Source organism: Oryza glaberrima, chromosome 5 (genome assembly GCF_000147395.1).
Source record: "Oryza glaberrima chromosome 5, OglaRS2, whole genome shotgun sequence".
Taxonomy (NCBI): domain Eukaryota; kingdom Viridiplantae; phylum Streptophyta; class Magnoliopsida; order Poales; family Poaceae; genus Oryza; species Oryza glaberrima.
The window spans coordinates 22,501,961-22,522,312 of NC_068330.1; the positions used below are offsets into that span (position 1 = coordinate 22,501,961).

The 20,352-nt window shown below is 43.3% G+C and overlaps 5 protein-coding genes and 1 non-coding gene across 6 annotated transcripts; 4 read left to right on the forward strand and 2 right to left on the reverse strand.

The window, feature by feature from the left end:
- Window positions 1–111: 111 nt before the first annotated feature.
- LOC127774618 (ras-related protein Rab7) lies at window positions 112–2,855 on the forward strand. The gene is made up of 7 exons (XM_052300897.1): window positions 112–297; window positions 412–438; window positions 567–666; window positions 1,628–1,774; window positions 1,845–1,925; window positions 2,033–2,178; window positions 2,492–2,855. The coding sequence occupies exons 1-7, from the start codon at window positions 245–247 to the stop codon at window positions 2,556–2,558; spliced, it is 621 nt and encodes a 206-aa protein (XP_052156857.1). The 5' UTR covers window positions 112–244; the 3' UTR covers window positions 2,559–2,855.
- A 123-nt stretch (window positions 2,856–2,978) lies between these two features.
- On the forward strand, window positions 2,979–4,607 carry LOC127774619 (uncharacterized). Its single transcript, XM_052300899.1, has one exon. The coding sequence runs from the start codon at window positions 3,668–3,670 to the stop codon at window positions 4,208–4,210; it is 543 nt and encodes a 180-aa protein (XP_052156859.1). The 5' UTR covers window positions 2,979–3,667; the 3' UTR covers window positions 4,211–4,607.
- Window positions 4,608–4,736: 129 nt separating this feature from the next.
- Window positions 4,737–6,845, reverse strand: LOC127774617 (ras-related protein RIC2-like). The gene is made up of 2 exons (XM_052300896.1): window positions 6,458–6,845; window positions 4,737–5,387 (listed from the first exon to the last, which is right to left on the reverse strand). The coding sequence occupies exons 1-2, from the start codon at window positions 6,688–6,690 to the stop codon at window positions 4,958–4,960; spliced, it is 663 nt and encodes a 220-aa protein (XP_052156856.1). The 5' UTR covers window positions 6,691–6,845; the 3' UTR covers window positions 4,737–4,957.
- Window positions 6,846–8,717: 1,872 nt separating this feature from the next.
- On the forward strand, window positions 8,718–14,650 carry LOC127774588 (protein LAZ1 homolog 1). The gene is made up of 9 exons (XM_052300857.1): window positions 8,718–8,958; window positions 10,658–11,069; window positions 11,211–11,267; window positions 11,753–11,861; window positions 12,256–12,440; window positions 12,522–12,610; window positions 12,804–13,059; window positions 13,551–13,793; window positions 13,883–14,650. The coding sequence occupies exons 2-9, from the start codon at window positions 10,854–10,856 to the stop codon at window positions 14,192–14,194; spliced, it is 1,467 nt and encodes a 488-aa protein (XP_052156817.1). The 5' UTR covers window positions 8,718–8,958; window positions 10,658–10,853; the 3' UTR covers window positions 14,195–14,650.
- Window positions 14,651–14,951: 301 nt separating this feature from the next.
- Window positions 14,952–15,024, forward strand: TRNAA-AGC (transfer RNA alanine (anticodon AGC)). The gene has a single exon. It is a non-coding gene; the product is annotated as a tRNA-Ala (tRNA).
- Window positions 15,025–15,103: 79 nt separating this feature from the next.
- LOC127774530 (uncharacterized) lies at window positions 15,104–16,954 on the reverse strand. Its single transcript, XM_052300790.1, has one exon. The coding sequence runs from the start codon at window positions 16,832–16,834 to the stop codon at window positions 15,881–15,883; it is 954 nt and encodes a 317-aa protein (XP_052156750.1). The 5' UTR covers window positions 16,835–16,954; the 3' UTR covers window positions 15,104–15,880.
- Window positions 16,955–20,352: the final 3,398 nt, after the last annotated feature.

Genomic DNA, 20,352 nt, shown 5'->3' on the forward strand with positions numbered 1-20,352 from the left:
CGCATCCGTTCCGTTCCGTTCCCCCGGGTTTCCGGTCTCCTCCCCCTACCTCGGGATCGTCTCGGGTGTGCGCGTGCGCCCACAAAAACGCCGCACGCACCCACGCACGCACGCAAGCAAGCAAACGCGACAGCTTCGCCTCGTCTCTCCCCCCCCCCGAGTCCCCAACCCCTCCTCCTCCTCCTCTTCCCCTTCCCCGCGCCGCGGCGAGATCGCTCCCCCCGGGGGCAGCAGCTAGATCCCGATGGCTTCGCGCCGCCGCACCCTCCTCAAGGTCATCATCCTCGGCGACAGCGGGTGAGCGATTCGGATCTCCCCCCCCCCCCCCCCCCACCTCCCCATCTCAGTCCGCGGCCGTTTTTTTTTTCTTGGGCTTCGGTTTATCTCTGACTTGGTTTCGTTGCGATCTAGGGTTGGGAAGACGTCCCTGATGAACCAGTATCCTTCGATTCGGATAGGGGATGGCGGATGATATAGCCCGCGTCGTTTCACGAACACGGGCGGGTTTTTTTTTCTTCTTCGATTTATTTGGGGGTTTTGTTTTCTTGAACTGTGATTTAATTCAGATATGTGAACAAGAAGTTCAGCAACCAGTACAAGGCTACGATTGGCGCGGATTTCCTCACCAAGGAGGTTCAGTTCGAGGATAGGCTCTTCACTTTGCAAGTAAGATATTTCTTTTCCCCCGCACTGGTTCTTCTCCTCATCGCGCCGAGATTAATTAGGTCCGTTCATGGGAAGCGAATTTGTATGAGCTTGATTAGTTACTTAACTGCTCCACTCCGAGCTCAATGTAGAGAAGATGTTTCTAGCTGTTTACTTCTGAAATGTTTGTTTGTACATGCATCATTGACTTGAAGTTTGCACGACTGATTGAGTCTCAATATGGTCTATAACTCTAAACTCTACGGTTTTGGTTTATTTAGATGTTGTGATTTAAATTTTCAAGATCGAATTGCGTGGCATTAATTGATTGAACAATGAGCAGGCACGTTTTCCATTAATTTCGTGGTTTCATGGATTGATTGAAGTACTTGAATTTAGTCTTTTTTGCTTATGTAAATTGGTATTTTGGCTGGAAACAATGTACAACCAGTTATTTTGCATGATGGAAATAATGGCAGGAAAAGTTATTGTCATTTTAAGAATTTATTCACTTTATGCTTTGTCAGAGAATAGAAATCAAGTGCCAGCCTAGTTCCTACTTTCTTCTGTCCGATACTTTGCAAGGTTATAAAAAGTACTTCCGTTATGTCTTTTGGAATTACCACACATGTTTTTGTGCCCCAAGCCTGCTCTTTACCAATCCTAAAGCTCTTGCTCCTGCTTAAGTAACAAACTACATCATTTTCAGATTAGTTCTGTGTATTCTAATGGACTAAACATCTCTTCTAGGTACCTACTGCATGTTTATGTTGCTTCTTATCTCTATTTAGAGCATGTCTATTGTATGCATAAGAAATCTATTTGTCAAGTTTTTCTGATTTCACATTCTGTTTTATTTGAAGTCTATGCATGCCCCAGTCTGATGTGTTAGATGTACGGCTGTCATGCATACAAATAAATTGGGAGGATCACCATCTCTTATTTGCTGGTTTATTTTGCTGAACCGTGTATTTTGTTGCAGATATGGGATACTGCTGGCCAGGAAAGGTTTCAGAGTCTTGGTGTTGCATTCTACCGTGGAGCAGATTGCTGTGTTCTAGTTTATGATGTCAATTCTATGAAGTCATTTGATAATCTTAACAACTGGCGTGAAGAATTTCTAATTCAGGTAATGTGTTTTCTATAATTAGTCATGAATCATGTCATTTCTGTCTCACTTTGGATGTTTGACTTTACAGGCAAGCCCATCAGACCCTGATAACTTCCCTTTTGTTCTTTTGGGCAACAAAGTTGATGTAGACGGTGGCAACAGCCGTGTGGTAATTATCGTTCCTTCTTCAGCTTTCTAACAGAAGTTCCTTTTAATCAGATTCCATATCTTCTCTCGGTGGCTGATATGGATACGCCAAACTGGATAATATTTTAGGTCTCTGAGAAGAAGGCAAAGGCATGGTGTGCCTCTAAAGGGAATATCCCATACTTTGAGACATCTGCCAAGGATGGTACAAACGTGGAGGAGGCTTTCCAGTGCATTGTAAAGAATGCTCTGAAGAATGAACCAGAGGAAGAACTGTAAGCACACTCTCTCCTTACTCTCTTTGATCTTTTGTAAAGATTTAACAACCTTTATTGCAATTGGTGGTTGATCATTTGATCTACCTGAAAGTGCAATACGTCTTTCAGTTGGCCATTGCTTCAATCATTATGTACATTAAATAGTCAATAGCGAGTTGCTTTTGTTTTTTAGACACAATGCACTGTTTCTGTTTCATGGTACCGTCTTCTCTTTGCATGGTCATGGGACTGGCTTAGCATCACCACACATCTACATTTGGTTATATTTCTGCCGGTTTTTGTTTTTTGATATCACGAAATGCTCTTGAAGGTATGTGCCGGACACCGTGGATGTGGTGGGTGGCAACCGGGCCCAAAGATCATCAGGCTGCTGCTAGAACATGATGGACCATGAGGGCTGAGACTGTTGGCTATGCGGTAACAGAACTACCTTTGGACATTGCTGTGCCTCCATGGTGACTCTCAAGGACCCATTCGTAACCTTTTCAATCACCTCATGTACCCAGTTAAGATTGATGCGTCTGGCCTGAGTTGTCAAATTTGTGGATGTTGTGCAGTTTATCAGTAGCGTCATATCTTTGTGAATACAATCGGTGAAATAAGTCGAGTGTAAACTGAAGTTTCTCCATTATGGTTCTCTCTGAAACGAACAAGATGAATTTGTTTTGTCTGCATTGAGGCTGCATTTCTGCATTGACCATCCTAGTTGGGTTTCTGTTGCTGGTTATGAAACCTTATGTAGTTATGCAACGTAAGAACCTGTTCGGAATTTTGGAGGCGAAGAATCACGAATAGGAAAATTTCCTGAATTTGTATCGTTGTTTGCTTGAGCCATATTTATGTTACATTTTCTGCCGAAAAAGAAAAAGAAAAAGAAAAAGAAATTTGCTTCGACCTCTTCATCATATTTAAATCAAAGAAAACGATTTTCTTTTTCTTACTACCTCCGAGTATAAGAAGTTGGACATGGCTATTGGTAGAATTAAATTAAGGAATGTTGTTATTTGTTGAGAAGTAGAGATACGTGGAGTAATTAAATAGTGGAGAGTTGTGATTGGTTGGGAATGTGATTGGTTGGGAATGTGATGTTATTAGAAATGTTATATTTTGAGATAAATTCTAAGAGCTAGGAGCTATTATTATTATTATATTATATTTTGAATGCTTTGGGACGAAGGAAGTATGTTTCAAATGGTAGTACCATGCATTTTGACGAGAGCGAGGAGGCCGACGAAATAGCAATGATCACGGGCCGGACATGTCGCGGACGCGGCGCGCACACGCCGACAAGCAGTTCGCTCTCCACCCATTCCTTCCACGTTTCCCCCCTCGCCCCAATCACGCGCGTTAACTCCCGCGCCGCGCCGCCGGCCACTGTGCTCGCCGCGGCACGCGCTCCCTCCCTATATAAGCAGGTCGCCGTGCGTTCCGTCGTTTGGCGTAGTGTGCAGGTGTAACTAAGTTAGCAGTAGTAGTAGTAACTTGTATGGCAATGCCTATGGCAGCGGCGGCGGCACGGGCTTACGGCGTTGCCACTCCTCCCGGCGGCCACGTCTCGTTTGCGTGTGCTGCCATGGCGACGACGCGCACCGGCGCGAGGAGAGCGGCCGCCGCCGTCGTCGTCCTCAGCCACGCGTCGGGGGGTGGTGGTGGCCGTGGCCCGCGGGGCGGCGGCGAGCGGGAGGAGGAGCCCACCGACGCGTCGTCGTCGTGGTTGGTTGACGAGGACATGGCCACGCTGCGGCGGCGCATCCGCGAGGCGAGGGAGGCGGAGGAGGAGGAGGGCTATGGCGGCGGTGGCGGCGGTGGGCTCCCGGCGGAGTGGACGGAGCTGGAGCGGCGGCACCACGGGAGCTACGTCGCCGGCGTCCGCGGCGCGGTCGGCCTCCTCCAGGCGCTCCTGGTGAGCGCGCGGCCGGGCCTCGGCGCCGGCCTCCTCGCGCTGCTGCTGCTCGGCGTCCCGGCCTCCGTGCTCCTCGTGTCCGCGCAGCTGCTCGCCGTCGCCTCCGCGGTGCTCTCCGGTACATGATCGCGTCGCGTGTGCGCTTTGCGCTTGCTTGCTTGCAAAATAGTACAGTATAGGGTCTAATTCGTGAAATTTACTGTCACAGTCCAATCAGAAACTGCATATGCCACCTGAAGCTAGCGTAGCTTGTTAGATTCGCTGTGGTGGAATCCGGGTTCAAATTATAGGTTTGTCACGGACGCTCACATCTATGGTTAATTAAATCAGTATGATGGTATGCCTAACGGATACTCGCATTTACAGCTAATTAAGTCAATCTTAAGGTACGCCAACCTAATTTTTCGGAGATGCTCATAGGGGTAAAGGGGTAGGGTGCAAGTGTGTATGCGCTGTGAGCATCCGTATTTGTATTGTGTTTCTAAAAAAAAGAAATTGCATATGCCACTATAAGTTTATAACATGTGTTTTTTACTGTGTTTCTAAAAAAAGTTTGTAATCTGCGTTTGCAGAATGCGGCTTATAACAAGGGTTTGGAATGAATATTGACAAATTAAATTAATCAGAGAAGACACTCTCAAACAATGGATATAGGCTTCTTCTGTCAACATAATACTTGCATTGCAGTGATAGATAACAACACCATGATCAGTTTGATACAAAGAGCAAATCAAGAACTGATAGTTTGAATGATAGTTGGATCACCCTAACCCTCAATAACAACACCAGAAATGAGACAATTGAATAGATCTATTACAGTATACCCTGAGCATTCCTACTTGGAAAAATGAATAAATTGTGTCCCTCTTGTCTTTAGTTTGAGCAACATCCAACTCTCTTCATCGCCGAGACATCATCTTTCACGTTTATCTTCTCTCCTTTTCCTGGGCCAGCCGACCCATCCTCAGGTGCCTCCACCGGCTTCTTGTTCACAATCTGGTATATCTGAGTCAGGACCTCCGCGAACGCATTGTCAACGTTGGTAGCGTCGAGCGCAGAAGTTTCCATGAAGTACATTGATTCGGCTTCAGCAAACTCTTTGCCGTCCTCGGTTGAGACAGCCACCAAGTGGCGGAGATCGGATTTGTTGCCAATCAGCATGCAGACAATGCTAGGATCAGTGTGGTCTCTAAGCTCCCTTAGCCAGCGTCCCACGTTGTCGAATGTAGCACGACGGGTGACATCGTAGACGAGCAATGCTCCCACAGCTCCCCGGTAATAGGCACTAGTGATAGCACGATACCTGAAAAGATACAGGATGACAGTTCTACATAAATACAGAGCTCTTCACGCAGGACACACAAAAAATAGAAAACACAGGCAAGGTAAAATAGCAAGAGAAGATAGGATGAGTGGAGATTCTCCTCCCCCATTTTATTTTCTAGCGATGACAGAGTAAACGAAAACGGACGTATCACCTAGCCTAGGATGTAGTTGGCAGAATATTTGCATCTCTATGCTAATCTCACTCACTGCTGGTAGGTGGCAACTGCAAATTCAGCAGTTCAGCACAGGAAGACGTTGAATCGTCGTAGAGCTAGACTACCAGGACAGGATTAAACTGGTCTGTATCTAGAAACCACTGCAGCTGCTGAATGTCAAATTCTTCACATATTGGTCAATGACAAATTCTTTGCATAATGTTTAGGAGTGCCATATGACATTCATAATCAGCACTCGTCTGATAATCTAAACTCCAAAGCTGAATCACGATGGCTCTAGCAAATACTCCACTTTATAAAATCCGGAGTACCAACCTGCCTGTGTAGCAGTATTAGCTTCACTTGAACTCATGTAGTCATATTGATTCACCCACATTTAGCAAATGCATACCTTTACTTTCTCAGTGTTTTGTGAAGAAAAAGTATGCAAAGGAGGGCAGTCAATTTCTCCCCTCCCTTGAACAGGAAAACAAGTAACACGTACCTAAATTTGACATGCTAACCACCAATATCAAAATTGCCACCCATCTACCCAGTAGAAACAACCAATGGACATCTGAACACTCGACTATCTTCCAGAGAAATCTGAACCACTCGACCACCCACAGATCCCTTTTTTTTTAACTGAATCGTTTCACCAATGCTGAGATGCCAGATCCCAAAGGCTCATGGCAATTTCCCTAGATGACTACTAGATCACAATCTCGTACCAAAATAGAACTGCAAGTTTAGCTCCTAAACAGGCAAGAAAGCGAGCAAATGAGCAGCTGCAAAGCCCGCAACTGCGCGAGAACCCCAAGATCGAGCAAACGAGGCTAACCAAGATCGCATTTTCCAACAAATCTACACGAGCGCGTGCACCAGGGGGTACCTCTCCTGGCCGGCGGTGTCCCAAATCTGGGCCTTGATGACCTTGCCGTCGACCTGGAGGCTGCGGGTGGCGAACTCGACGCCGATGGTGGACTTGGACTCGAGGCTGAACTCGTTCTTGGTGAAGCGGGAGAGGAGGTTGGACTTGCCGACGCCGGAGTCGCCGATGAGCACCACCTTGAACAGGTAGTCGTAGTCGTCCTCCGCCCTGTACCCGCCCGTCGCGGCCGCCATTCTCGCCTCGCCTCTCCGAGCTAACGCTGGCTGGTCGGATTTTGGATCTCGCAGGCAGGCGCAGTGTCACTATGTGGAGTGGGGAGACACTGGAGTTTGTGTGTTTGACAGTTGCCGCTAGCTTCAAGAGTTGTTGCCCTTTTCCTATTTTTTTTCGAGATGTGATTATGTGAAGAGTAGTTGAAGGTGTCTTTATTACTCCTTTATACTACCTTGGATGTATCTGTCCATTTAGGGGTCAACCAAAAAAAAAGGACTAGATACATCCTAAAATATATGCCCCATCGTTTCACTTCTCGGTGGATATTTGCAAATGAAAAGTAATTTATAAATAAAATTTTTATATACGTGTTCTTAGTGATCTAAAAACAAATGCTAAAAAATAAACTTCGATGAAAACTCCTAAAATCATCTCCATATTTAAAATTAAAAATTTAAATTTTTGATTGATAAGTATATGCATCAACGAGAAGATGAGGCTGCTAATGAATCTTGCAATGCTTTATTCGAATTTAAGTTTCGGCTTAGCTTATTAGCGGTCCACAAATCGAGACAGTTTCATTAATGCATGATTAGTTTTAAATTGTGCATTTTCAATAAAACTTTCCATACAGAAGTTTTCATTAATGCAAGCTGACTTGTTAAAATAACATGCTCAAATGAATAAAGCTACTCTCTCCATTCCATAATATAAGGCACAACCACTTTTTTAATGTTCCATAATATAAGACATACATGCATGCATACAATTAACTATGACATCTTCTCCATTAAATTATTAATTCTTTAAATCCTTCACTCTCACATCCTCTAATTCTATTGGATGCATGCATTGTATTTATTAGGATGATCCAAACTACAAGATGATAATAATTATTTCTTGGTCTTTGGGTTAAGGGTGGTTGTGCCTTATATTTTGGAATGGAGGGAGTAGATCGTTATCTATCTCTTCCTCTACCTCTCATGGGACACAGTAAATGCAATCAAACATACAAAATGAATAAAGATATCATAAAAAACCATGTCATTGTAATTTATTACAAATACACAATTAGAAACAATCATGTTCAAGCACGTACATTTCAAACTGTGTATATATTTTTTTTGAGGGAAAAACTGTGTATATATCGTAACCAACGAGTAAAAGAGATAAAGAGTTAATTTATAATTTTACATGAGATAACTTGATACCAAAATGAATAATAAAACATTTCATAAGTAATGATTCATGAAAAAATATCATTTAGACAGAGCCTGTTACAAGAGAAGAATTCACTTTTCATTTAGCATGTTCATCTTTTTAAAGATAACGGGCCTGTTCACTTTGATGCCAAAAAAAATCTTACCAAAATTTTGGCAGTATTTCTTATTTAGTTATCAAAATTTGACAACAAACTAAATGTAGCCACTTTTTTTTTTTAACTTCATCAAAATTTGGTAATGTTGAAAATGACATCAAAGTGAACAGGTCTAACATATTAAAATCTCAGCCTCTGCAACTCAGCATGTTCTCCCTAATTGAAGATACGCTCGAAAATTGTCAAGCACCAAGGATCTTTACGAGCATGGGCAGGTGCATACTTACTATGGCTATATAACTCTATTTATATAAGACATATTCGTTGTAAAAAATTGTCTGTATATATTATCCCAAAATTGATAAAAACAAACAACGCCAAATCTAAATTTTGAATCTTCGTGGAGACGGTTGGTTAGACAGGTCACCAGGACAGCGACTTTTCACCACCTCACTCACAACCGGAAAAACGGCGGACCCACCATCCGCGTGCCCGTTTACCTTTTTATCCATGGGCCTCCGTCCGTGGCTCGGCCCGTGGCCTCGTGCGGCTGGTGGGCCCATCAGCCGATCCGTGGAGTAGAGCTGGGGTCTCCTCAAAGTGGGCCCCACCGGGCCCACCTCATAGCGGACTATTCACAGCACGGCGGCGGCGGCGACCACCTCGTTTACCCGTGCCACGTAGGACGTGGGCCCCACGTGTCCCTGCCGCTGACACGTGGGCCCTCCTCGTAAGGTGGAGTCGTGCAAACAGCGGCGGAGGCGCACAAGAGAGACCCGTCGCGTCGAACCGAGATTTCTTCGAACAAAAGAAAAAGAAAAGCGAAAAAAAATAAAAAAAAAAACAAGCGCCAGACAAATTCGTCTCCCTCGTTGGAAGTGGAGGCGCGGAGGCGGAAGCTTTTCCTCCTCTCCTCTCCTCTCCTCTCTACCCTAGGCGCGATCTGCTCGTCCGCCTCGGCGATCCACAGGTGCCCCCCGCCTTCTCCCTCTCCTCCCCCCCATCTCGGCTCGGCTTCCCGATCCAATTCGCTTGCTGTTCGATTCGCCGGGAGTGTCGGGTAGAGATGCGTTGCCGCCGACCCCGCCGCCGCGTGGTTTTGGACTTTGGAATAGGATGGTTTGGGCGTGCGGCGGAGGGGGAGCGGGTTGCCGCACGAATCGTTGATTCCTTTCGTCAATGCAGTGTGATATTTGCGCGGAGGTTAGGGGGGGGGGGGGGGGGGGGAGGGGGATCGGGAGCCCAATGTGCTAGTAGAGTTTTGAGTGGTTCTGAACAAATGCGTGTTCTGAATTTTTTTTTCTTCCACGGAGCCATGGAATCTGTAATCGTGAATTATTACTACTATACTAAGTTAGTTCGTGTAGATGACTAGATGTTGGTCCCGTGCTATAGCTCCTGCGGTCAGTGGAGTGGTCGCCAAATTGCTATTTGGTTGGAGCAGGGGGCTTAATTTGTGATTACTAACCCGTGCGATCTGTTTGTAAGTTGCGTCGTGGACTTTGTAAACGCTGATTTAGTTATTCCATCAATTTACGGTTGCTCTCGTCATTTCCTTATCTGTGATGCTGTTGATTGGTTGGTGGTTTGGTTGTGGACCAGTTGTTGAGAAGAGCAGTTAGATCTTGTTAATAGTTTTTTTTTTCTGCTGTACATGGTAACCTATAACATGCAGTGTGTCCTGAAGTCTTATGTTGCTTATCGAATCAAATTAGGTAAGTATATGAGCAGTCGCCATTCGCTAGTTTGAATTGGAGGGCTAAGTTAATCATTTTCTCTCTTACAAAGATTAGCCACACAGTTCTTGGGAATGAAAATAAGATGTATCATTATTAATATTAATAATTAGAGCATGCTTTAAGCGTATGACAAGAGTCACGAAGGTTTGCCGCTATGGTTACTGGTATGTGTTTGTATTTTGCTTTGATCCTTTGCTTGATGCCTTTTCTTTCTGGAGACTCATGAATTCTAGAGTTTAACTAATAGCTATGCTTTATGGCTTTGTTCTTGGAAACCGGGACACAGGATCTTTGAACAGTGAATTCAGATATGTATTTTTAGATAACAATGATCTTTGTAATTCTGCTTTTATTAAAACCTCCCGTTATTGGCTATCATGTTTATACACCCTCTGGTAACTAATAATGAACAATGTGGATATAATTTCAAAATCAACAGGAAGGAGTTGTTTGTAACATGTTGGATAACAATTTAGTTATAGCTGTAAGAACAGTTTTTGGTGGTCTGTTTGTTACTTTTACTGAATCGAAGGGAGCAATGTGCTCATGTGTGGAAATTTTATAATGTACTATTTCATTTGCAGGTAATAGAATTGTGCATATCCAGACTTTGCTTGAAGTGAAGTCCATAATTCAGTATTCTAATTATTCAAAAACTTAAGAAAATTGGGAAACTGGCTATGCTAGGTTTGATAGTGGAATTATCTGAAATGGATGGGTTTTGAGTGATCTTTTAGATGTTGACAATTTCTTTCCTTGTTTACTTTTACGCTCTATAATTCCGTGATAACTAATAGATATTTATCATTGCTCCTTTATATTTCTGCCAGAAGTTGTGTCACAATATTTTAAAAGCAAAAGACAGTTTTTAGCCTAAAATCATCACTGTTATGCCTCTGATTTTAAATCATTCAAAAATTGAATTTGTAGGGAAGGAGCAGCATGCTCCACAAAGACGCACTACAGAAGACTAAAGAGAGCTTTTTCATACCAAAGAAGTACAACAAAAGATTTGCTCCTCATTTTCTGAATCCTGGGACTCTCTAGCCTGTAGAAGAAGAAAGGCAGGAATTTCAGCTCAAGAGAACAGATCACAATATTTACCCACGGCACTGTGTCTCGCAATATGGCAATGAAAAATGTTGTCCGTTTCTTTTTCGTGTTAATACATGTGAGCAGTTGTTTGGGTCGATCAGGGAAAATGTTTTCTCCTGGCTTTGTTTCATTGTCAGAGTCATTACCGAGCTGGCCAATTGTGAGTGCAGGAATATCTGTGACCGCTTCACTTGTTTTATCCTTGTTTCTAATATTTGAGCATCTCTGCGCATACCATCAACCTGAGGTAGTTTTCTTTCATTATTTCATCAGAATTATTAGAATAATTATTTTGATATAGAAGATTTTAGACAGGAATAAGGGATCCCTTCCTGTTCTTTTCACCTGTGCTGTTATTTTGGTCAATTAATTACTTTGTCTGTTGCAGGAGCAAAAGTTCTTGATTGGTCTCATTCTGATGGTTCCAGTATATGCTGTTCAATCAGTAAGTATACCCAGATGCTTTTACCTTCCTTCCAGCATATTGGTGGTGTACTGCTATTGCGGTTAAATTAGTGTGTCACAGTTCTGATACTTGGAATAAGAATAGGACTCCAAATATTTTGGGAAGGGATAAGATAAGCTTCATTTTAACCGTTTTACTACATACTGTGTGGTAGTAATCCATGTTATATCTTGCTAGAGTTTAGAATATATTTGACCATTTCATTATATAGTCACACTGTTTTAGTTGTGTCCATCTTGAGCATGGGAAATCGAGCTAGTCCAAAATTATTTACTTATTTAAAGTAGCCAGTAACTCTGTTCTCTGAAATGTATTCTCTTTAAGATACATTGCTATCACTTTGTAATGTATGGTTCCCTTCCTGTACCACATTTTGTTTTTGCCAACTTGAATGTGTTGTATATAAAAACTTCGGTTTATTTCTTTCATTCCTGATAGAATGACCTTTCTTGTTCTTTTTGCAGTTCTTCTCATTACTGAACTCAAATGTTGCATTTATATGTGAACTGATGCGGGACTGTTATGAGGCATTCGCCATGTATTGCTTTGAGAGATATCTCATAGCATGTTTAGGTGGGTATATATGATTTTTTTTTTTTTGGTCAGGATTCTTAGCTGATAAGTTTTGAACTTTTGAGCAATAGTTATTCATAATCATGACCTTAGTGTTTCACTTGCACGTATAAAAATAAATCTCATCATCTAATGCAACTTAACTGAATTGAAGTTTCACTTTGGGGTATATTTTTTCTATGCTTTTTAAAAGTTGTACTGACATACTATAAAGTTCCATAAGAGTGCTGATGAAGTACATTATTCTGCTTCCTGCTTTAATTTGGCCAATGCATAGCGCTTGCTTCATTAGAGGGTTAGTGTGAAAAGTATAATCTTTTAGCATACGATGCTTCCAGCTTTGCTAAGATATTTTCCTTCAACGTTCATTTGACCGGAACTTCTGTCATTTAAGGTGGGGAGGAAAGTACAATCAGATTCATGGAGGGTCGATTTCAATTCAGTGAGAGTTCTCCTCTGCTAGATGTTGATTATGATTATGGTATTGTGAAGCATCCTTTCCCATTAAACTGGTTTATGAGAAATTGGTACCTTGGTCCTGATTTTTACCATGCTGTGAAGGTTGGGATTGTGCAATATGTAAGTGTAATCATGAAGGCAGCTCTCTTTACCATTTGCTGATTCCGCTTAATGGTTCTGATTGAGCATGCTTTTCTGTAGATGATACTGAAGCCTATTTGTGCCATCTTGGCAATTTTTATGCAACTTATTGGGATCTATGGGGAAGGAAAATTTGCATGGAGATACGGGTAGGAGTCATTTCCTCTTCCTGGGGCTTCTGTTCCATTAATTTTCAGTCCCGCCCTCTGTTTGTCCTGCTCTGTAATAAGATGGATGGTGTATTATTTAAGTCATTTTATGCAAAAGCCATGATTCTTGTTGGAGGCTGGCCAAGATGTTTCAAGTTTCTGCATTCTCACCAAATTTCCAATCCTTCTGCAGGTACCCATATTTGGCCATTGTCCTAAATTTCAGCCAGACATGGGCATTATACTGTCTAATACAATTTTATACTGCTACCAAGGAGAAGTTGGAACCTATTAAGCCCCTGTCTAAGTTTCTAACCTTCAAATCCATTGTATTTTTGACATGGTGGCAAGGTATTGCTGTTGCATTTCTTTTTTCAACTGGCCTTTTTAAAGGACATTTGGCGCAAAGATTTCAAACACGTATCCAGGATTACATCATATGCCTTGAGGTATGCATTATCCATTATGGCTTTTCATACTTACTAGTTTCGGGTTGGTTGCTAGCATGTACCCTGTACGTAGTTGTAAGCCTGCATAGTCTGCATAGTCCTTATCAGTGGGACCCTGGTATTGTCTAGATCATCATATTTGTTCATCTTTTTAAATTGGTTCTCTATGGCTTTCTTTTATGCTGTTTTCAATATAGTTGTAGCTGCATGAGAATGTGACTGAGAGCTCAATACCTGCTTATCAATATTGCTGCGCTTGTATTTTCTGTGAACTTTATTCTGCCATGTTTTGCACTAGGGAACCTTTTTTTTTTCTTTTTTATTTTCTGCACTACATCAACTTCTATTACACAATTGAGGATATTTTGTTTTTTGCTTCATTAGCATGGGATATACTGCAGAGTATGACCCTACTCTGATATCTAATTTCTTAATAAATAATGTTTTATGTAAGATGATTCCCAAAGCATTTTGTATCCCTTGTATGGCAGATGGGGGTGGCTGCAGTGGTTCATTTGAAAGTATTTCCAGCTAAACCTTACAGACGTGGGGAGAGAAGTGTTAGCAATGTTGCTGTGATGTCTGATTATGCATCTCTGGGAGCTCCAGATCCTGAAGAAGAACGAGAGATTGACAATGTAGCAATCATGCAAGCTGCTCGTCCTGATTCCAGGGACCGGCGATTGAGTTTCCCTCAGAGTGTTCGCGATGTCGTTTTAGGAAGTGGTGAAATTGTATGCTTCTCATTTTGATGTTATAGTCACCTGTACCTATCATATTATTTCTCTTCCAAATTCACATTTTTCTCTCTTTTACCTTTCAGATGGTTGATGATGTCAAATATACAGTTTCCCACGTCGTGGAGCCTGTGGAGCGGAGTTTTTCCAAGATAAACCGGACACTTCATCAAATCTCCGAAAACGTCAAGCAGCTTGAGAAGCAAAAGAGAAAGGCTAAGGATGATAGTGATGTTCCCCTTGAACCATTTTCAGAGGAATTCGCAGAAGCTCATGACAATGTTTTTGGAGGTAGTGTTAGCGACAGTGGATTAGCTAGGAAAAAGTACAAGAACACCAAAAGGGCACCGTCGTCTCTGAAACCGTTCGAGTTCAGATTAGGTAGATGGTTCCAGTAGTCAGCCAGTTGTGGTTTATTGGGTTTTGTTTCTGACCAACAGGGAGCTAACCTCAAATCCAGCAATTTATACAACATAGGACATACTGGGGGCAAAGCGATGACATTTCCGAAAACTAACAGTTCACAGGAGGATGATGTGCACTGGAGCTTCAGTTTCCTTCATTAACTTTCCTCTTGTGTTTATACAGCTCGTCCTGGCCCTTGTCAATTTCAGGAGGCAGTTACTAGAATTTTTTTTGTCATGAGAGCAGCCTTGTTTAGTACTAGTTAACTACACTTACTACAGGCAAAGAAATATTAAGCCGCGGCAAAGCAACTACTACTGAATACTGATGTAACCCTCCTTAAGTTTCTTTGAATTAACATGCATAGAAGGGATACAGTTGTAAACTGATGAACAACATGTTTCAAATCGGTAAAGTGATAATAGCACCAATGTGAAGTTCTGTTGTTATCTTGTTCTTGTTCCCCAGAAGGGACATGCTTCCAAGTCCTGCACATTCGTTTGTGGTACTACTACATAGTTTTGCTGTTCAACTACTATGAATGAAGAAATCTTTTGAGCTACTATAGCTAGTCTAGCTAGAGGGCAAGTTTTGGATGTGCATGCAAACTTTGTAAAAGAAATCATCATGAGATTACTTGGTGCTATTATCACTTTTTCAGTACAGATCGTATGAATTGGAGTAGTTTAGTACTTCAATGAGCTTTATATAAACTAATATAAATAATCTTGTACAAAATTATAGCAGGTTGGGGATGTAGCTCAGATGGTAGAGCGCTCGCTTAGCATGCGAGAGGTACGGGGATCGATACCCCGCATCTCCAAATATATTTGTTTTTTTTGACATTTTTTCACCTTGCTTTACTATTTTCTCTCCATTTTTTTTTGACATTTCCCCTTGCTTTACTGGTTTCTTTTGTTCAAGTAGAAATATTGGTACTTTTCTCTCTCCTTTTTTTAACATTTTCCCCCATTGCTTTGGTACGAGTTTTTTGACATTTTTTCACCTTGCTTTACTATTTTCTCTCCATTTTTTTTTACATTTTCCCTTGCTTTACTGGTTTCTTTTGTTCAAGTAGAAATATTGGTACTTTTCTCTCTCCTTTTTTTAACATTCCCCCATTGCTTTGGTACGAGTTTTTTGACATTTTTTCACCTTGCTTTACTATTTTCTCTCCATTTTTTTTTACATTTCCCCTTGCTTTACTGGTTTCTTTTGTTCAAGTAGAAATATTGGTACTTTTCTCTCTCCTTTTTTTTAACATTTTCCCCCATTGCTTTGGTACGAGTAGAAAATATTGACATTTTTTCCCCTCGCTATTGTACAAGTAGAAATATTACTAGGAGTAGTAGTTAACAGCAAGGAGACCAAGTACGTATTCGAGTTTGAAATTTTGAATTCTAGAAACTGGTGAATTCGGAGGAATCTACAGCTGCCAGCGTGCCATATACGCACAAAACCACAACATCGAAACCCTGTTTTTTTCCGTCTCCCCTCCATTTGATAACAAATTCAAAATACACATATTTAGATCCACTGTACAAGAACACCTCAAATCCACGTGCATTTCATTCACCATTAGCTGCAGCTAATGAGCATTTGAGCAAGATTTTGATCGGAATCTAGCAGCTAACGAGGACACGTGTCACGCAAACAGGGGAGCTGACCGACACAGTGCGTCAGCAATGGCGAGCTCGTCGGCGGCGGGAGAGGTGGAGGTGGAGGTTGATGTACTCGAACCAGACCTGGCGGAACACCTTGACGATGCAGTCGTGGTGCTCGTCGGCGTTGAGGGCGAGGTAGCACGCCAGCAGCCGCTCCAGCTCCTCCGGCCGCGCCGCGATGCTCCCGCCGCTGCTCGCGATCATCTCCACCATCGACTCCCGGAACGCCCGCTGCGGGTCGCGCGTGCGCCGCACCACCGCCAGCCTCTCCAGCTCCGGCGCCGAGGCGGCCGCGCGCGGTGGCCGTATCCGGACCGCCGGCATCCTCCCGGACACGGAGAACGACCGCCTGCCGCTCCCGCCCAGGCTGCTGCGGCGGCGGCGGTGCGCGCGGCGCCGGTGGCGTCGCGTCCGCAGCTTGGCCCCGGCGTCGGTGTCTGACGGTGTCGCGCCGCCGCCGGCGGCGGCAGCGGCGTTCTCCGGTGGCTGGGAAGCTGGGGAGCCTGCGAGGGAGAAGGGGATCAGGTGGCCGAGCGGCGGGAGGTCACGGTCGCCGCCGAGGGAGCAGTGGCGGCGGCGGCGGCGTTGTTGCTGGCAGAGCCGCCGCGCCACGGCCTCGGCACTGTCATTGCCAACGGACAGCCGCCGCGGGGCGACGTCCACGGGTGAGCGGCGCGGCGGGCTGGACCTCCCCGCGGCGACGTCGTCGACCGCCGCCACCACCGAGCTCGAGCTCGCGGCGGCGGCGGCGGCGCGCTTGGGGAGACGACAAGAAGGCCCCGCCATGGACGCCGCCGGCGCGTGCTTGGCACCACCGCACTTCCCGTGCGACGACCTCGCCGTCAGCTTGGCGATCCACGACAGCGGCGAGAACGAGAACGCCGCCGCCTTCCCCTTACCTCCTCCCCCTCGCTCCGCCGCCGCCGCCGCCGCTTGCTGCTGCGGCTGCCTCCTGATCCCCCATCCCATGGCTACACTTTGTCAGCTACACTGATCAGCTCAGCTCAGCTCTGCGCTGCTGCTCGTGACCAGCTCGAACTCTGCGAGTGAAGTGAGACGACGAGACGCGAGGCCGATTTTAAAGCGTGCAAGTTTTGGCGGTTAGGTCACTGCCACTGTCGGAACTTGGGCTTTAAAACATTCATCTTTAAAAAAAACAGAGAGACACATGCTGGTATTTTACCATGGTTGTTTGTGGTAGTAGAATCAATATACATCATTCATCTTTCTAATCTAATTATAATACTCTCTCCGTTTCAATATATATTAATCTAATATGTTAGTCATGACTTATTATTACAAAAACTGGACTTATATCTATCCTATTTCATAGTACGTTCGATATGATATTACTAGGTTTTATATATTAGGACGAACGGAGAAAGTAATGGTTGATAATAGAATAAGTTTTTTTATTAATAGTATAATTTATAAATTAGTAATGGTTAAGATCACTTCTATCTAATACTACCGACAATACTAGCAATAGAGAGACTACAGTAAAGGGGCAAAGCCAAAACAAAGTCGGCACGCTTCATTTTCAGACAGGCGTGATCTGAGCTCTGAAGCCAATGTTGGCATGCATGGACACATAGATTTTCGAAAGCCCCTGGCGGCTTCAGAAACCAGTGTCCGATGCAACTAGGGCCCCACTCCACAGTGACACAGAAACAGCCATGATTCAACCATTCATTAATCAGCAACTTTGTTTGTGCAACCCTTGTACTTTCTGCCGTCCCCTCTCAAAACATCTCTTTGCCGATGCAATGCACAAAACAGTCAGTCACAGTGTAGTGAAGGAGACAAAGAAGAGGCAAAAGTGTAGTGATGGCTGAAAGCTATAAGCTGTTACTACGGTTTCTTTGCTCCCTTTTGCTTTTGTTTTTCTTCAGTCCTTGCTGCTGCATTTGTTACTGCTTCTGCTTGTGTTTGCTCTTGTGCAGCTGCTTTGCCTGACCATGATCGTTTGAACAAAGTCCCCGCCAGGGCTATGGCTCTGCACATTGTAAATTATGCTACTCTCTTTTCACAGATTTTACATTGGGATACGGCAATGCAAGTGTGAGTGTTTGACAGCTGAAAATTTGTCGTGTGAAGCGTTGTTAGCACGGTGAAAATTAAGATTTTGAACCGGTTTGTACGGCAGGTGATTACATTATAAGTACTAGTAATTAGCATTTGTAGGAGCATATTGGTTGGTCCAGGGGTAGCTACATGCGACTCCAAATGGACAACTTGGGTGCACTCTTTGCTGAGATCGAGCATGTACTGTATGTCCTGTACGATGCCATCCAAGATACCGTAATTCACGAGCCTTTTTATTTTGATGGTTGCTTCTTCAGTTCAAAAGGTGTCTCTGTTTTTATTCTTGTTCTAGCCATTGGCAAGTCTGAAGAACCTAGACTGAATTCTATACTGTGGCTAGCTAGGTACAGTTCTATCATCATCAGTACAGTATAAAGAAGCAATCTTTTGAATCCTTTTCAAGTAGGAGTATAGTATGAGATTATTATAGCCTGTCAAGTTGCTGTTTGTAGCTACCCAATGCCAATCTTTTCAGCTCGATTATGATATATATCACGTCGTCAGATTTGTGCAGAATACTAAAATTGGTATAGAGACATTCTGACCGGGTTATGGTCGATGACACTGTCCATCATCTGAGAGTTTGCAAGTCTCTGAACTCTGAACATTGCCCAGAATCTCTTACAGGGATCTTTTTGTTGGTCTTCTCCTACAGTATATCATTGGCCTCTTGCAAGCAGAGGACAAATTCTCTTTGCATTCGTATGCATTTTAATTCTGCAAAAACCTGTAGCTTGTCCTGTGTATAAACAACGAGAATATCAATCATCTGTTTATCATTCCAATTTCCAAGTATCAACTTCTACCTCGACCAGGAGTAATACAGATTCTGAAGTTTATAAACACAGCTCTGCCTGAACAAGATGGAAACCTACTGTTTTCAGTTCACCATTTGATCTTTACCAGATAAACCTGAAGTTCAAACCGTGCAGCACTGCAGCCATGTTTCAAACTTGAAAGAGAAGGAGGAAAAAACAGTGGTGATTACTGTCCTGGCATATCTGAAAAGAAAATTGAAATGCAAAGAGGAGACAAAAGGGGAGAATACTATCTGTGGTCCCTCCAAAAAATCGAATTCCAGTATTCAAAGTGGAACCACCCTCAAAGCGATCCTAATCCACATCTGCAATATTATGGATGAGTGTAACTGTCAACTCTGCTTGCTGCAAGTGTCAACTAAAGCCAGACGCACTCACCATCATCACTAGCGACCATCATGCACTGCTTTTTGCTGATTAAGATGGTGCCCAAATGACAAAGCACACATCTTAATCAGGCCCTGGTGATGAGGTTCTTCCCAAATCCAAATGGACAGTGCAAGCCTTGACTTCTTCTCATCCACATACAGACCATATAAGATATTCAGAGAAAAGGTGGCATTTTTAACTTCAGAAGCAAAAAAATACAGCCAAGAGAGAGAGAAATAAAACTTTGCTTCATAATATAACAAACCAGCTTTGCTTAGGCTCTAGTACTAACCAAAGCTAAAAAGCACTTTGGAGAGATGGTGCATGCTGTAGATCTAATACTATTATACTAAACCAAAAGGAAACACAATCTTCAGAGATAACAAACAATATCATACTGCTGCAGCAACACCGAGGCCAACGAGAAACTGGCCCCCACTGATCCTTCCTCTCATGATGCAGCAATTGAGAGACAGATTCCAGCCAAGAAAAACTTTTTTTTAAAAAAAAAAAAAACCTTGACTAGTACTCATGCAATGCAAGTTGCCATTGTCTTCATGGCCAACTGGGCCATCACATTTTATTCTCGAATCGGCCAAGTTGCAGCTACACAAACCATTGGATATTTGGATATGTAGGTCAGGGAGAGAAAAGGAAAGAAAGAAAGGCATTAGCTTTTCACGTTATCCGAATAAAATCGAGGGGATATGCTGCTTCTGAAATTGTTGCTGAAATTGCAACGAGGAGTTGGTTAGGTGGTCGGTGCACCTCACGCCCTTAATTGCACATCAAGCTTTGCTTTCTTCTTATCCTCTTTTTTTTTTTTTTGGGATGCTTGACTGTTAGAGCAAGTTCAATAGTATAGCCTACTTAGTAGCTCCAATTCAGCTATAGCCAATCTAATAGCCAATTCATACAATAGTTGCTTACTATACTATTAATATATGATCTCACCTATTATAAATACACCGCGTCTTGAAGTCCGTGTTGCAGCTGACTACAGATCTGTAGCCCGTTACTCTTCTCTCTCATCTTCTATCTCATTAAAATATGTTTATAGCTGGCTAATAGCTATTGTACCTGCTGTCATGGAGGATGAGGAGAGTATTAGCAACACTGTCTTGAAAGGTGGAAAAGAAAAACGAAAGGAAAACACAACGCTGTCTTGGTTGGGGATGGTGTGCTGACTAGACGCTTACTAGGCAAGCGGCTGGC

Bases quoted from the DNA above. Each gene is read 5' to 3' on its own strand.
- LOC127774618 (XM_052300897.1), top strand. From the start codon at position 245: ATGGCTTCGCGCCGCCGCACCCTCCTCAAGGTCATCATCCTCGGCGAC. The intron at 439-566 runs GTATCCTTCGAT...GATTTAATTCAG, and splicing joins AAGACGTCCCTGATGAACCA to ATATGTGAACAAGAAGTTCA. The intron at 1,775-1,844 runs GTAATGTGTTTT...TTGACTTTACAG, and splicing joins GTGAAGAATTTCTAATTCAG to GCAAGCCCATCAGACCCTGA.
- LOC127774588 (XM_052300857.1), top strand. From the start codon at position 10,854: ATGGCAATGAAAAATGTTGTCCGTTTCTTTTTCGTGTTAATACATGTG. The intron at 11,862-12,255 runs GTGGGTATATAT...CTGTCATTTAAG, and splicing joins ATATCTCATAGCATGTTTAG to GTGGGGAGGAAAGTACAATC. The intron at 13,794-13,882 runs GTATGCTTCTCA...TTTACCTTTCAG, and splicing joins TTTTAGGAAGTGGTGAAATT to ATGGTTGATGATGTCAAATA.
- LOC127774617 (XM_052300896.1), bottom strand. From the start codon at position 6,690: ATGGCGGCCGCGACGGGCGGGTACAGGGCGGAGGACGACTACGACTAC. The intron at 5,388-6,457 runs GTACCCCCTGGT...GTATCTTTTCAG, and splicing joins GACACCGCCGGCCAGGAGAG to GTATCGTGCTATCACTAGTG.
- LOC127774619 (XM_052300899.1), top strand. From the start codon at position 3,668: ATGGCAATGCCTATGGCAGCGGCGGCGGCACGGGCTTACGGCGTTGCC.
- LOC127774530 (XM_052300790.1), bottom strand. From the start codon at position 16,834: ATGGGATGGGGGATCAGGAGGCAGCCGCAGCAGCAAGCGGCGGCGGCG.